The following is a 16,260-nucleotide window of genomic DNA, read 5'->3' on the forward strand; positions in this document are numbered from 1 at the left end:
GACTTTACTGCTCTCACACCAAACCACTTTCTCTTGGGCAGAGCAAGCAATGTTATTCCTGTAGATGAATTCTCCGATCGTGAAATCAACAGCCGTAGACGTTGGAGACAGTCTCAAGTAGTCGCCAATCATGTCTGCCAGCGATGGTTAAAGGAATACTTACCGTCTTTAACCCTACGCCATCAGTGGACCCGGGAGCAGAGATCTGTAGCTGTCGGTGACTTGGTACTGCTAGTGGAGGATGGATTACCGAGAGGAAGCTGGGAATTAGCCCGAGTCGAAGATGTCTACCCAGGAGATGACGGAAGAATTCGTACTGTCAAAGTCAAGACCCGAAACTCTTCATACGTGCGCCCAGCAGCTAAGATTTGCGTTCTCGAGGAAAGTGCTGTCACTGAGTGATGTGCTGGTAACCTCTCACTCATATCTAGTACCTTTATGACGATAAAACTTCAAGGAGTTGTGTGTTGGGACAGTTTCGGAATGTCGGTCCTTGCTCAGCGTTATTTATTGCCTCCTTTCCTGGCCTATATCGAATGCTTTACATGGTAAATTGTTATCATGACCTTTTTTCTAGTTCTCAAGTCTCTTCTTGTGAGATTTGAAACTGGCGTTCTTTATGGCTTGGCAGGGTTGGCTCGGCACACAGTCACTGTGTCTCGTAATGTTGAGAGTGGATGGGCTTTTCTGAGGTTGTGCCATATTTGGGACATATGTTAAGTGTTGAATTCACGGACTTTCTAGGATTTATGTTAATACGTTGGACTAACTACATTTCTTGCCAGTAAGCTTGAACGTCTCTGACGAACTCTCTAGTACATTCAGTACGGTACATCGCTGTTGAGACATTGGAAAACCATGCGCGTGATTGGACTCTACGGAAGCACAGACTCTAAGCTTCGCAGTAAAATATTTGCGCCTTGGTACCACCATAACACATTGGTACAGCCTTGCTCAACCAATAGTGATAATGAAACGGTCAACACATTTGGTACAGCCTTACTTAATCAAATGTGATTATGATACGTTTGCGCAATTGGTACAGCTTTGCCTAATCAATTTCGTTTGTGGTCTTCGTCTTCATGGATGCATCGTCTTTCAGATTCTAGAGCAAATGGGCATTACATTATACATTACGTATAGGCATGACTCTGTCAGGGCGGTGGCTATGTTGTCCAGCTTTCTAAACCTCTCTATTTCTAAACCTCTCTTTTTTTTCTATTCGGTGCTGCCATCTGGCAGTTGCAATTTGGCCACCATTTTAAAACCACAATATTTTCTGCTCTCACCATTTTTCAATATAAAACCCCCAACTTCTACACTAAAATTTTCTACAAATGTTCCAATCATAACAATTACAATTACCTAAATTCAGTACATCAGTCAAAAGGTCTTTTAGTTGGGTAAGTCCCTTTTTGGCCCCAATTCTCTGGCCAGCCTAACACTGCCACATTGTCACTGGTCATGCCTTACACCTTTCCATTATAATTAAATAATATTCTTCAAACCATTTCCTTACTTCAATTTCTGGATGTGCCGATGCCGCACACTAATAGTAACAACGGGTATGCCAAACTCCTTTACTACTTCAATTCCTTCCACTTTCTTTATGCCATCAATATCCTCAGTCTCAAAAGCAAGCTACTGATCTACACCTTTAGGTATCAGTGGTGGAAGAGGAGGTTGTACTTGTACCCCTAACTTACTCATATATTTCTTTCTCTTAGTCTTCCTGTGGGCTGCCATATTGCTGTATGAAACGTATTTATCACAAGTAGGACAGTGAACCTGTTGGTTCTATCACTCATATTATCAGTAATTATTTAGATTAAAAAGATTTATTAAATTTCACTCATTCCAGTTATATTACTTCTTACAGACTGTATTTCCTTATCATCATCACACAAAGGCTGTACAGACTGTAAAGGTTGTAGTAATAGGATAATAGAGAGTATTCGCACCCGCACGGTTAGCCAAACGACTACATTTAGGTCATCAAATATTGCGGTCTTATGACGTTTACACATACGGTTTGGAGAGATTATTATCCGTAGCTAGTTACAATACGTGAGTGAAAAACGGTTTGACAAAACAGCATGATTATCCAAAAAAAATCTTCCCACAATGATAGTTTTTCTTTTAAAATCATAAATGAACAAATATCTTTGCAATTTTTGTGAAACATTTCGTTTCTGGCATTTGTATCCATGTTTATTTCACTTTTAAATATCTTGTTTATAGCCGTCCATAAGTGCCTTTTTCATTGATGTCCAAGGCAGTCAAAAGAGGCATTTCGCAATTTAACTGATTACAAAATCAGCACTGTTAAGTCATCGACTTCTGTGCGGTCGTTACGTGTACACAGGCCCTTATAAGAGGCCTTTTGGCTAGCCGTCTGCATTTCACGCATAACAAGCTGGATATCCGCAAGGTGAATGGCGTTTAGCATGTTTGGTAAAATACACTACGGGTAGCTTGATTTTCTCTGGTGGTAGAGTCTCAGTGCCAGAAGTAGCTATTTGTTATTAATCCTTTGTTTCGGAAATAATTTCGTATTCTTTAAATGGAATTTTATGATTTTAAAAAAGGCCTGCATAAAACTTTCATGATTCTCTTTTAGCATGGCGACCGAAGGTGCAAGTACCAGCAAGTCAACAAACAAAAAAAACGCGCCTACTCGATTTTTCCCAGCACTTGACATTCTTCTTCTCAGAGAACTGGTTGCGGTACAACCAACAACTAAGCCAGCGTGGGATGAAGTCCACCAACATGTGAACACAGCTTTGACGGAGGTGAAGCGCGACAGCTTTGTCACTCTCCGGGCATGCAAGGATAGGGTGAAAACTCTCCAAGAGGCTCATACGAAGGACGAGTTGAAATCTCTTAGAGCGTAAGTATATCTTAAACACTGAATCATTGCAGTGTAACACAAATGTGGCTAAGAGCGGCCCCATAGACTCTGTGTCATTAGGCCCTTGGTGATTTTAAGTTACCAGGGAGATATCATTTTCTTGATGGAAAAATTGGTCCAAGTATATACATGTACTATGTGTTTTTCCATTGCTTTAGCACCAATTAAAACACTATTTTATAATTTATACTCCCAGTTTCTTTCTCGGCTGAAAATGCGTCACGCTGACCTTTGATCAGGACCTGCAATGTTACTCATCAACTTTTGTGTCACTTTTTAGGTCTGGGACAGATGAGGAATACGAGGAGCGAGCCCAGCTGCTTACTGAGTTGGCCAGCCTTAGCGAGGAAAGGGCGGCCAAAAAGCAGGAAGAAAAACCCGATCTCAAGGAAGCCCAGGGACGACAAATACGCCAGGCTGCTATGGAGACGCTGAAAGTAAGAGACGATCCGGAAGAACACGCGGATGGTTTTGATCGTGAGTTGGACGGAGCTGATGAAAATCTCGAACATCATGGAAAGAAAGGTAAGAATAACTTTTTCTTCTTCACGAAAGTATGAAACTCGCTTTAATGGCAGCTACTGATTGACAATACGTACATTGTATTACATGTAACATAACCCGACTCTGCATTAAACGGCGGGTACACTATTCTTTTTGCAGCTGCGAATTGCACCACCAAGCCGGCAACGAAGAAGCGTCGAACTGATTCTGCAGAGTACGTGACGTATCTAAAAGATAAACTTTCCTTTGAAAAAGAGCGTTTCGAAGTAGAAAAGAAGGAAAGAGAGGCGAGGATCCAGAGGGATCAGCAAATGATGGAAATGATGATGGCGTTGGCCAAAAACAAAAATTAGATGCTGCTCGCAACGATGTAAGATTTGACAAATAAATAATTACTCGCAGAATAAATTTGGACTTTTCGTCTGTAATTTGCACAATTCAAATATTTTCTCTACATTTACAACGCAAAGTTCAGGCTAAATAGTTCTCTAAAGTTGGAGGGTCCAGTTGAAAGTACTGACTCGTCTGATTGCCATAGACACATGTACGACAGTTGACCAGAATAGCACCTACCAAGTAATACTTGGCTACTGGAGACAACAGTACTTTTAAATTTTTCCTAAAGTCCAAAAACGCGTAGTTTCGCACCAAATTTCCGAACTCCCATTCCACGCATTGACGGACAGAGGACATTCTCCTGTTGAATTCTTCTTCTGCGGCACACAGGTTTGCTCCTCTGAATGGACTCGACAGATACCTTCGAATGGGATAAGCCGGATCGCCGTATATTGCAAATGGCAGGCCATTCCTATCAGTGAGATCTCTAGCCTCCATTTGCTCCATCAGTCCACTCATACGAAGCAAAGCGCAATCATGTCGTCGCCCTTCCAGTGGACCATACAGATGCGTAATCAACCCGTTTGGTATGACCACTGACTGAAATTTAATCGCATGTATACGCTTATGCCCATTATAACACACGCGTTGATGGCGTGTTGGCCTGCATATAGGACGAACCGTGCCATCTACGAAACCTATGCAGTTCAGCAGCGGGGCACCCTTCGCGTGTATCTGGTCTGCATAGATTTGAAGTTGTGCGGGACCCAGCCATGGGTTGTCGAGAGTCCTCAAACGATGAGCATGAGTGTTGTACAGAAGGCTTATAGTCTCATTAATCACCATTGACATGGTAGATGCAGGTCGTCCAAAAAACCTTTCCAAATCGCTCAGTCTGTTCGGATACGAAAATCGCCTTAAAACCATACACAATGCATCGAGTCCGCTGCACGTGCACCTGTTTGTTACAGTAATCACATCAGGAAGTCCCAACAAGCGATACAGACGATACAGTTCTTCCTTCCTAAACCGAAAGTTGAACCATGACTGGTCATCAGTAAGCTCATCCAAATTAAACCTCGGCCATTGAGGGTCGTATGTAATCGCGCGTTCCTGTGGTCTATCGTGAAAAAAAATGTATAGAAGATCTTCATCCTCTTCCTCGACTGCCATTTGTAAAAGGTCCATGTTGAAAGTCTAGTGAGCGTCGACTGTTCACTTTACCACTTGTAGGTCTCCTCGGACATGACCCGTTCAAAGTTCAGAAAATAATTACCTAACCTGTCGAATGCCATTGACAAATTGAAGGTACCTGCCTTCTACAAGGGAAACTTACATAAACCTTGTCTATTAACTATCCGCAAAGGCTAACCGAATCTATCGGCGAAATCACGATCAATTAAACGTTGACCGTTTCACGGTTACGGATGACTAAATGTAGTCGTTAGGCCTAAATGTACTGGTGCGAATACTCTCTAATGGGTGCTAGATTCCTCGGTTTTGTATTGGGGTTAAGGCAACTTTAATGGTAAAAAACACAATTGATTTTGGCCCTATTTCCTACACAGGATCGTAGATATTCGTAGATCGCATTATCCTATTACGCCAATTGTTCTTCTCGTGATGAGAATTGTATTTTGGGTGTTTCTGCAATGTAGATACACATGCACAATCACATGTATATATAAGCCCACGATTACTACTCTGTTTGTAAACTACTTGTTACAAATAAAATCTAATAACTAATTATGAAACAAAACTAAATTTTTTGGTGTGAATTTCTTCCTCCGAAATTTGTTTGATTAAAACTTACCAAACATCCAATTCCTGCACATGTTTGCAGGCCAGAACCGAAAGATGGTGTTAGGGAACAGTTCAAATTATTGGTGGAATTGCAGCTCCAGCAGGTGATGTTGGTGATGAGCACACATGATGACTCTGCAATATACAACGTAGGGGGTTACTGATACTCGACTTGAGATAATGATCGCTGTGCTGTCACTAATAGCACCGAAAATGACGCAATCAATCAAAAAGTGCGCGTTTTGGCTCATCAAGTTGGTTTTGTCCTGAGAAAGGCATGTTGCGACACATTTTGGCGCGTTCTAAAATATGTCAGAACTATTCCATCTTAAAGTTCCTGTAGTGAGGTATGTTTGTGAAACCACAAGAAAGACCAAATCCAGATTAACATTTCCATAATGTCGATATTACACTTTATACACATACAAACGTTTTCAGCAGCATCCTGCTAGCCCTCATGTGGTATAGTGAGTAACTAGTAACTGTTCAAGTATTCAAAGAAGACAAAACCATTGGCATTCCATGTAATTACACAGTTGTAAGCCAACAGGTCAGGATTAGAGGGATTTAGAAAATCCTTAAAATAATGACCGTTGTCGAGCTAGTTGCTTGTTTAGAATCTGCTTTTGTTCCTTCTTTGCATTTCAACACATAACCAGACTGGGCGATGGCCAAAACACAGAGAAACTGTCAAGGTTTGCGTAAATTTTGCAGGTGCGACAATCTTTCACTTGTTCAGAAACGCAGAAATTCAAAGAAGACAAAACCATTGGCATTCCATGTAATTACACAGTTGTAAGCCAACAGGTCAGGATTAGAGGGATTTAGAAAATCCTTAAAATAATGACCGTTGTCGAGCTAGTTGCTTGTTTAGAATCTGCTTTTGTTCCTTCTTTGCATTTCAACACATAACCAGACTGGGCGATGGCCAAAACACAGAGAAACTGTCAAGGTTTGCGTAAATTTTGCAGGTGCGACAATCTTTCACTTGTTCAGAAACGCTTAACTTAAGGGGTTCCTTGTATAATTATCTTAAATGATATGCATAAAACCCTTTCTACTCGCCGGGAGGTATACTGCATAAAAGGAATCATCGTGAAACTGACCACGTTTGGAGACAAGGAAATAACTTGGGCCTGAGGATAATTATTTCATAAGTATTGCATTAAATAGGTTATATGCATTCCACTTAAGTAATTTCCTTTGCTAGGAATTCCTGTTTATTAGTTTTCCAATGATACAGGTCAAGCCAAGCCTAGCAAAATCAATGTATGACAGTATTTGGATAAACTATTCAAATCCGATAAAAAAATGCTACAGTAGGTTATGTATGAAGCATCTAAGTGAACTTTTCCCCTAAATAACTGGATCGTATTTATGGATTACCCAGAAAAATGACTTTTTGGGAAAGTCAAAAAATCACCTTTATCAATTTTATCTCAACATGCAATATCGGATTGAAGCATACTCAGTTGGAAAGGACGCAGCCATTCTTAGCGCATGTCCGTTTAACCGCTGATTATTAAAAAAATCGAAATATGCATGTAATTGACAAAGTATAGCACTTACTCCACATGATCTATATTTCGGAAATTTCGCGGAAATCTACTTGAAAAACCCAAAATTCGCGGTTATACGGACAAGCTCCAGTTGGCTCGTAGTACATTTCCATTTTCAGAATTTGAAAAATGTTTTATAAAAGTAGAGAAAAACTGCTTGAAATTCTGAAACTTTATCATTCACGTCAGTTTGTTTACTATTTACAACACGAGCCCACTGCGTTTCAAAATATTATGTGCAAATCACCGGGCCATTGAAAACTAAGGTCTATAACTGCTATCACATTTCTTTACTATTTATCCAAATAAAGGACAACATCAAACAAATCTGAGACCTCCTGATATATATATATTTTTTATTGGAAAGGGGTAATTTCATGCATTTTGCTCTCCAACCTGAGGGACATTCCGGACATTCTTCGGTGAGTTTTTGACCAAGTCACCGCCATCTGTTAGGCCTTATACGCGATGATAAATCCGGATTCCACATGCTACTACCCCCAAAACATTTTGTTCTCGCTTTGTATTGAGAGGGTTTTGGAGTGTACAAGTTGAAATGAACTTCCAAAATTGTTTCCCATTGATCGGCGGAGCGTACTAAAGTATATGGAAAAAGCAAGTAAGACAAAATAAGAATTCCCTTAAAACAGGCCTAGAAAACATTCGTTTTCTAGCTAAATTTAGTAAACGGGTTATCAAGTTTGAAAAATAACATGGAATGTCTAAGACTGATGAAAAACCCATCTGGAGCTGCACTGGTGCTCTACTATCGTTTTACCAGAATCAATTTAACATGTGTGTATGGTTTGCAACAACTGGTTGTGGGATTTCAGTTAATGGCCATTTAAACCACAGTGATCCAATGATAAAGTCATTTTACAGATTTCTTGTTTACTATCGAATATGTAAAATAATGAAAAACTGACCACAGTCATGTTGATCACAGTCATGTTGTTGTTGATCACAGTACTCAGCTTGGTAAGCCTCCTATTGCTAACAGTCATGCTACTGATAAATATGATGACTTACATGATACCATTAAATTCCAATTGTACACGGTGGATGTTAGTTTGATTGTTTTACGTGTTAAATATATATGGATGAAGGAGGCGGAGAAGTCCTAGAAATCGGAGATTTAGGTGGTTATGATTTTAGAGATAATGCTGACGATCCTATTGATACCACTAACAATTTTGATGATGAAACAACAGAATACAACACAAGGAATAGGGGTAATATAACTGCTAAAACTACCTTTTCAACCCCAGAAAGTACGAGAGGTGTTGTCCCTGATTTGATGGCAAAGATTTAGAATACACCGCTATTATGGATTAACTTGATACTGAAATGAAAGGAACAGATTGGGAAATGAAAATAGCAATCTGAATTACCTCGTACCACACATTTAAGTGGAAGGAAACAAACTTTACTACAAACTATCAAATGAAGAACTCATTGATGATAAATTATTTAGCTCCAAACAAAAAGAATTGATAAGAAATTTACCTGATGAAAAGGGGGGAAATACCAGTATTGATTAACAAAAAAGGATGGTAAGTTCTTTACTGAGAAAACAATAAAACACAGAAATGGTCCTACTTTTCTTCAAAAAATACAAAAAATGATTGAGTCTGATACACCAACACCTAATCAAGCAGCACCTATGAAAAAGGACCAGAATCAGTAAGAAAATCTAACCCTGAAACACGGACATTAATTGATGATGCAATCAGTTAAAACTGACCAATAAATATGATAATTGAATCAGTTGGTTTCACGGATAATGCCTTGAGATAAGTTAGAGTGCAAAAAGAGGCTGGTGATGATCTTTCTGCTATAAAGAGGGTTAAAGACACGAAAATAGATGAGTTAGCAAATCAGCTTATAAGCCTAGAGAGATTATGTTAACTCTGTAGAAGAAGATGTTGAAGAAAATCTAGCATTAAAAGAAGAAATTGTTCAAGTTAAAGATGAACTTAATATGGAAAGAAGAAAAGTATTTGAGTTGGACAGAGAAAGGGTCATCATCATGGTCACCATCACTACTGCCTCCATCATCATCACCACGGCCACCATCACTACTGCCTCCATCGTCATCACGACGGCCACCGTCACTACTGCCTCCATCATCATCACCACGGCCACCATCACTACTGCCTCCATCATCATCACCACGGCCACCGTCACTACTGCCTCCATCATCATCACCACGGCCACCATCACTACTGCCTCCATCATCATCACCAGGGCCCACATCACTACTGCCTCCATCATCATCACCACGGCCACCGTCACTACTGCCTCCATCATCATCACCACGGCCACCATCACTACTGCCTCCATCATCATCACCACGGCCACCGTTACTACTGCCTCCATCATCATCACCACGGCCATCATCACTACTGCCTCCATCATCATCACCACGGCCATCATCACTACTGCCTCCATCTTCATCACCACGGCAACCGTCACTAATGCCTCCATCATCATTACCACGGCCAACATCACTACTGCCTCCATCATCATCACCACGGCCACCGTCACTACTGCCTCCATCATCACCATCATCATGGCCACCGTCACTACTGCCTCCATCATCATCACCACGGCCACCGTCACTACTGCCTCTATCATCACCACCACGGCCACCGTCACTTCTGCCTCCATCATCATCACCACGGCCACCGTCACTACTGCCTCCATCATCATCACCACGGCCACCGTCACTACTGCCTCCATCATCATCACCACGGTCACCGTCACTACTGCCTCCATCATCATCACCACGGCCACCATCACTACTGCCTCTATCATCACCACCACGGCCACCGTCTGTATTTATATCGAGTCACATTCTACCAGAGTATGGCACATCCATGCCCCGAAGACCGAACTTGCGGCGAAGACAGAATCGGTGCTATAAGTTTGTTGGTAATTTTGACATCTCACCAGAAAGTTCTGCAAGATCTTGTTAAACTGGTGTGATCACAAGATTTTTGACCCTGGTTATGGAATGTGTATGAAGAGGAAGTTATGAAGATCGTAAATACATATACATTTGAAAGACATCAGGGGCCGAATTTACGAAGGGTGTTTAAGAGTTAGACGCGTGTAAATTCTACATAATCAGTTTCAGGGCCTAATGCGGTTTTCATGAAGAAACCCTGCAAGGCCCTGACTCTGTCTATTCAGACATTAAACGCTGTTTTAAGCTAAACACCCTTTGTAAATTCGGCCCATAACCCCATTGAAAAACTTACAGTCAAAAACCTTGACCAGAGAGAAATCCAAATGGCGGCAGAGCAATACACAATGCACGGTAGAATGTACGGCAGCGGCGTGCACGAGTCTGACCTAGATGCCGCTGATATGTTACTCGGACTGCAGGTGGCTAGAGACACTCGGTTACCTAATGATGGATTTAGCCAGCCATCAAGCATGTCGAGACCAAAGTCGAAGATATCTAGTGTAGCGTCGTCAAGTTCTAAATCGAGGGAACGTAGAATGTTCGCCGAAATGGAAATGGCCAAGTTGATGACTCAACAACAGTTGGAACAAGCCAGAATTCAGGCTGATCTGTCCTTGAAGGAGTCGCAGATTAATACTAACATGCGGAAACGAATGATTGAATGCACATTGGCTATTGAGGAGGAGGCTCAGGCTTCAGACTCAGAATCTTTAGAAAATCGTCTCAAGGATTTCGATAATTATGGGCAGTCCAAACATGAGGAGCATGATTCACAAGGAGCAGGAGGTGATGATTTAGAAGAATGTCCAGAGATTGTTAGCTCTGGTATTCGTCAATCTGATTGTGATTCAAGAGATAAGTCAAAAATGGTCGAACGCGCACCCAGGTGTGAAACCAATCGAGGAACAATGAACATTGTGACCATGCCAGACCAGGGGGCAGTAAAACTTGGTCCCTCTGCCTGTGCTGATCAGACTGCTACTACAACCAATGGAGGATCACCTAGGTGTGAAGCTAATTCGAATGGCATTGCTGGTGCTAGAAGTTTAGATCAGGACAATATTCAGGGCAACCAGCATGGTGCATCAGTGCACACCAGTTCTACATGCAATACTAATAGTCATAGTGGCAATCAGGACACGAACTTAGTTATAATAAACCATCTTAGTCTTCTCCAGAAAAGACTGGAGCTTCCAAAACCAGATTTGAAAGGCTTCTCAGGGGACCCTCTTGATTTTCCAAGATTCAAAAGTGCATTTATGGCCTACGTAGTGTCAAGAACCAATGATCCTCAGGAGTTATTTCAGTACTTGCGAAAGTACTGTACAGGACAGGCTGCTGAGGTCATTAAGAAATATGATCTCTTACCTGCCGATAGGGCATACATAGAGGCTACAAATGAACTCTACCAACAATATGGTCAGCCTCATCTAATCTCTCAGGCGTTTGATCAGAAACTCAAGAAAATTGTTGAGATTAAACCTGGTGACAAACAGGAACTAAAGAGGTTAGCTGAGCTATTGGAAACGGCTCATTTAATAATAATAATAATAATGAAGTTTTTGTATAGCGCTTTTCCATGGATTTGGTTCGTGCTCAAGGCGCTCCCTCTCCGTGTGATCTTGTAAATAAGTGCGTTTTTAGTTGTGCCTTGAAAGTGTCAGTGTTTTGGCAATCTTGTATGCGCTTGGGGAGTTTGTTCCATAGCCGTGGCCCACATGCAGCGAAGCTACGGTCCCCAAAGTTCGTTTTCGTTCGTTTTGTCGTTGTCGAGTATCAACAAGGAACGCGCCTTAGATCACTCTTCCTATATGGTTGATATTTTGTCGAAGCTGCCATTTGCAGATAAGAGAGCATGGTTGCGAGAAGCAGCCAAGATCAGAGCAGAAAGGAAGGACACGCCTAATTGTGATGTTGTCTTTAACGTTGTTAAATTTGTCAAGAGGTTATCAACACAGCTAAATGACTCTGAGTTTTCTGTTCTTGTTGAAAGGAAACAGTCTAAGAAGGCCTTTGGTGAGAAGCATGACAAGGGCACCACAAGATCAGTTTATGCAACTTCAGGCAGTGGGCCATCGCACACAGCAAAGAGTGAGAAGCTGAGAGGTGAGAAACAGCGCACATACAAGAGTAGTAATGCCAGTTCAAATCGGTTTGGAAATGGTCAGCATAGCTCTACCAGCACTTGTACCAGTACAGGATGCAGCTTCTGTAAGGCTACCGATCACAGGATTTGGGAGTGTCCGAAATTGAAGACCAAGCCTCGGAAACAAAGACTGGAAGCAATCAAAAGTGAGAAGCTATGTTTCAATTGTCTGAACATTGATGAGAAATTGAACCACACCAATGTGAAGGAATGCCCGCTACCTAAAGAGTGTCAGGTGGATGGGTGCAAGGCCAACAGGAATCACCATACACTTCTACACTATGATGAGAGGAAAGGAACTGTTGGTGAAGTTCAAGTTGAGAACTCATGGACTGAGGTCAAATCTCAGGTGTACTTTCCTGCATTTCCGGTGAAAGTTAAGTCTGTAACAACTGGCAAAGAGACGTTAACCTGGGCTCGGATTGACACATATTCCAGTCCTTGTTTCTGTGAGAACAGCTTGCTTGATGAGCTGGGTATTAAACATGCTGAGGAGAAAATTTCTGTCAGAACATTGCAAGGAACTCATGATAATTTCAGCACTACAGTAGATTTGTTGGTAACAGGATTGGAGGATGAGGACCCTATCAGGATGAAGGAAGTCCACTCGTGGGACAAGCTACCAATGGAGAGCAGACAGATCCCTGGAGGAGAGGAATGGGAAGAATACCCTCATCTAGCAGATCTACCAATATCAGCATCACCCAAGGACAGAGTTCAGTTACTTGTGGGAAGCAATATTCCAGAAGTTCATCGACAGTTAGAATGGAGGACAGGTGAAAAGAATGGAGATCCTGTAGCAGTAAGATATACATTTAAGTGGGGATGGACATTATTTGGAGGTGTTTCAAGGGATTTGGATTGCAACTTCTTGTCGGTGTCAATGTCAACAGAGGAGACAGCTTTGAGTGAGAGACTCACAGCATTAGCAGAATTTGAGTATGCTGGGACAAAGTACAATTTCGATAAGCCTATGTCAGCAGATGATGTGAAGGTCCAGGATCCGTTTGAGCAAGAAACTTACCGTTGTGACAGGCATTATTATGTTCCTATGCCGTTAAGAGACACTTATGTTACCATGCCTAATAACCGTGAACTTGCAGAGAGACGTCTGATGTCAGTGAAGCAGAAATTGGAAAAGGGGAAAACAGTCTCTGAAAACTCTAGCAAGACTGAGTATGATGCCTACAAGGAGACATTTGATAAGTTTAGACAAAGTGGCTATGTGAGGAGGATTCCAGAAGGAGAACTACTTGTACAGGATGATAATGTAGTCAATTACATCCCATATCACCACGTCTATCATCCGGCCAAACCGGGCAAATTGCGGTTGGTAGGGATGCGGCAGCACAGTTTAAGGGAGCTTGTCTAAACGATCATTTATACTGAGGAGAAGACAGTATAAATTCGCTGCTTGGCGTACTCCTACGTTTCCGGATGGGCGGAGAGTGTGCAATACATGCTGACATTAACGCTATGTTCAACCAAGTGTATGTTCCCAGGGGGCAATGGAATCTCTTGAGATTCGTGTTGTTCAAGAACGATGACATTATGGATGAAATTGAAGAGTACCAGCTATTACATAATTTCTTTGGAGGTACCCATGCGCCCGGTGTGGCAGGATATGCCTTGAGGAGAACCTGTCAGGACAACTGCAGTGATTTTCATCCAGAGGTAATCAGAACAGGTCTACGAGACACATACGTGGATGATGTGTATAAGTCATGTGACTTTGAGACCGCCAAGGTGATTGTAGAGCAGATATTTGACATGATGGACAGGGGAGGATTTGAACTTGCTAAATTTGTGAGCAACGACCCCCGGCTTACTGAATTGGTAGAGCCTTCAAGGAGAGCAGAAATTCCAGCCACGGAGTATGAATTTGAATCAGCAGAGGATAACCAAGAGAGAGTCTTGGGAGTCACTTGGGACCTCAAGGAGGATGAATTCCTGTTCAAGTCCAGGAAAAAGGAGCGATCGATGACACGTCAAGGATTGCTTGGACACATTGCGTCGTTGTTTGATCCGGAAGGCAGCATATCGCCAGTTACATTACCACCAAAACAGATACTTCAGAAGCTAACAAGACAAGGTTTAGATTGGGACACCCCATTTCCAGAAAAGGAATCAGAAATCATCCAAGAATGGTTGAAGACAATCCCAGAGCTTTCCCGTGTTAGGAGGCGTCGCTATGTCTTACCAACAGGTTTTGGGAGGATTGTAACATATGCGCTACATGCCATGTCTGATGGCTCAGAAACTGGGTATGGATTCATAGTCTATGGTCGATTCACAAATGAAGAAGGTGTGATACATGTAACCTTTCTGATGGCGAAGTCACTAGTTACTCCAGCCAAGGTGAAAACTATACCAAGGATAGAACTTCAAGCTCTGGTGCTTTCAATGAGAGCCATCAAGTTCATCACTAAAGAAGGTGTCATTGAATGGCACCGTATCTACCAGTGGGTGGATAGTCAGGCAGTATTGGCTATGGTGAAGAATGAGAGGAAGAGATTTCTGCCTTACTGTGCTAACAGGTTACAAGAGGTTAGGGATCTTAAAGCTGAACTGAGAATTGAACTGAGACACGTCCCAGGATCTCAGAATGTGTCAGATATGTGCAGCAGGGGGCTCAGTATCGACAAGTTTCTGAAACAGAATCAGTTTTACCAAGGGCCGGAATTCCTATTAAGCTCACCGGAAAACTGGCCTGCAAACACAGATACAGCTGAAGACCTGCCAGAAGATTTTCCAGAATTGAGGAAAGAAGCAACCATCTTGATAGTGGAGAAACAAGAATGTGAGGAAACGCTGATGAAGTTTGTACAGAGACATTCCAGCTGGACCAAGCTGAAGTTGTCAACAGCTTGGCTATTGAGGTTTAAGAATTGGATTATCCAGACCAAGTGTGGGAAGCAAAGGCAGGACTATAATGGACCAACTGGAGCCATTTCAGTGAGTGAGATGCTAAGGGCGGAGATCTCCATTGTGGTTTATGTCCAAGGCAAGATGTTTCAACAGGAAATCCAGCAACTGAAAACAGTTGGTCCAAGGAAAAAATGTTCCCAGTTCATGGATTTGCATCCATTTATTGACAAAGATGGAGCATTGAGAGTGGGAGGCAGACTGACCCAGAGTGATCTACCCTACACTGCAAGACATCAGCTGATATTGTCAAAGGATCACCATCTCACATGGATCATAGCGAGAAGCTATCATGAAGCTTATCTTCATGCCCCTCCTCGGACGCTGTTGTATTTCATCAGGAAACGCTACTGGATAATCGACGGGCCACAATTGACTCATCAGATTCAGCAGAAATGCATACCATGCTTGCGTGCCATTGCCTTGCCAAGAGATCAAATCCAAGGCTCATTACCTGCATCTAGAGTTGCATCAGGGAATGTGTGGCAACACACTGGTTGTGATATTATGGGAGCAGTTCTAATCAAGATTGGAAGAAGTCAAGTCAAAAGATACGTCTTGGGCTTGGTATCGTTTACCATTAAGGCAGCACACTTTGAGATAATTCACGACCTAACAGTCGTATCATTTCTCAATGCCTTGAGAAGGTTCATTTCTCGTCGTTCAAGGCCAGAGAAATTGACAACTGATTGCGCAGGGACATTCTCAGCAGGAATAGAGGAGCTAAACAAACTGCAGAAGCTCTTCAATGACTCAGGAGTAGAGAATTTCATGCGTGAAAGAGACATTGAGTGGGTGCCCAAGGCATCCAACAGGAATGGGTTGTTCGAGAGACCATTCAGAGCGCTGCGTCGGGTCATGTTGACGACAATCAAGGGACAGACCTTGACCGAGGACACATTGGCAACGTTGGTGGCGGAATGTGAACTCTTGTACAACAGCAGGCCGTTGTGTTCGCAGAGCAGTAGTGTTGAAGACCCAGAACCATTGACACCAAATGATATTTTGAATCCTGAACCACCATTGCCATTTGCACCAGGATTGTTTGTAGAAAGGGACTTGTTAGTCAGAAATAAGTTCAGACAGGTGCAGGCTGTTGTGAATG

General features: G+C 42.2%; 1 protein-coding gene and 1 long non-coding RNA gene across 3 annotated transcripts in view; one reads left to right on the forward strand and one right to left on the reverse strand.

The window, feature by feature from the left end:
* Positions 1-16,260, reverse strand: part of LOC135499797 (uncharacterized) — a 70,406-nt gene that overhangs the window by 19,964 nt on the left and 34,182 nt on the right. Inside the window, exon 2 of the long non-coding RNA XR_010449343.1 lies at positions 5,565-5,689. This is a non-coding gene — a long non-coding RNA (uncharacterized LOC135499797). The remainder of the gene's footprint in view (positions 1-5,564; positions 5,690-16,260) is intronic.
* LOC135499796 (uncharacterized) lies at positions 1,948-4,254 on the forward strand. 2 transcript variants are annotated; one of them, XM_064790754.1, is made up of 5 exons: positions 1,948-1,968; positions 2,242-2,431; positions 2,621-2,890; positions 3,192-3,436; positions 3,575-4,254. In XM_064790754.1, exons 3-5 carry the CDS (start codon positions 2,622-2,624, stop codon positions 3,766-3,768), a joined length of 708 nt encoding a protein of 235 aa, XP_064646824.1. In that variant the 5' UTR covers positions 1,948-1,968; positions 2,242-2,431; position 2,621; the 3' UTR covers positions 3,769-4,254. The 2 variants fall into 2 exon arrangements, with proteins under 2 accessions (XP_064646824.1, XP_064646823.1); XM_064790753.1 differs by having other exon boundaries at positions 1,955-2,431.

Source organism: Lineus longissimus, chromosome 15, assembly GCF_910592395.1.
Source record: "Lineus longissimus chromosome 15, tnLinLong1.2, whole genome shotgun sequence".
NCBI lineage: Eukaryota > Metazoa > Nemertea > Pilidiophora > Heteronemertea > Lineidae > Lineus > Lineus longissimus.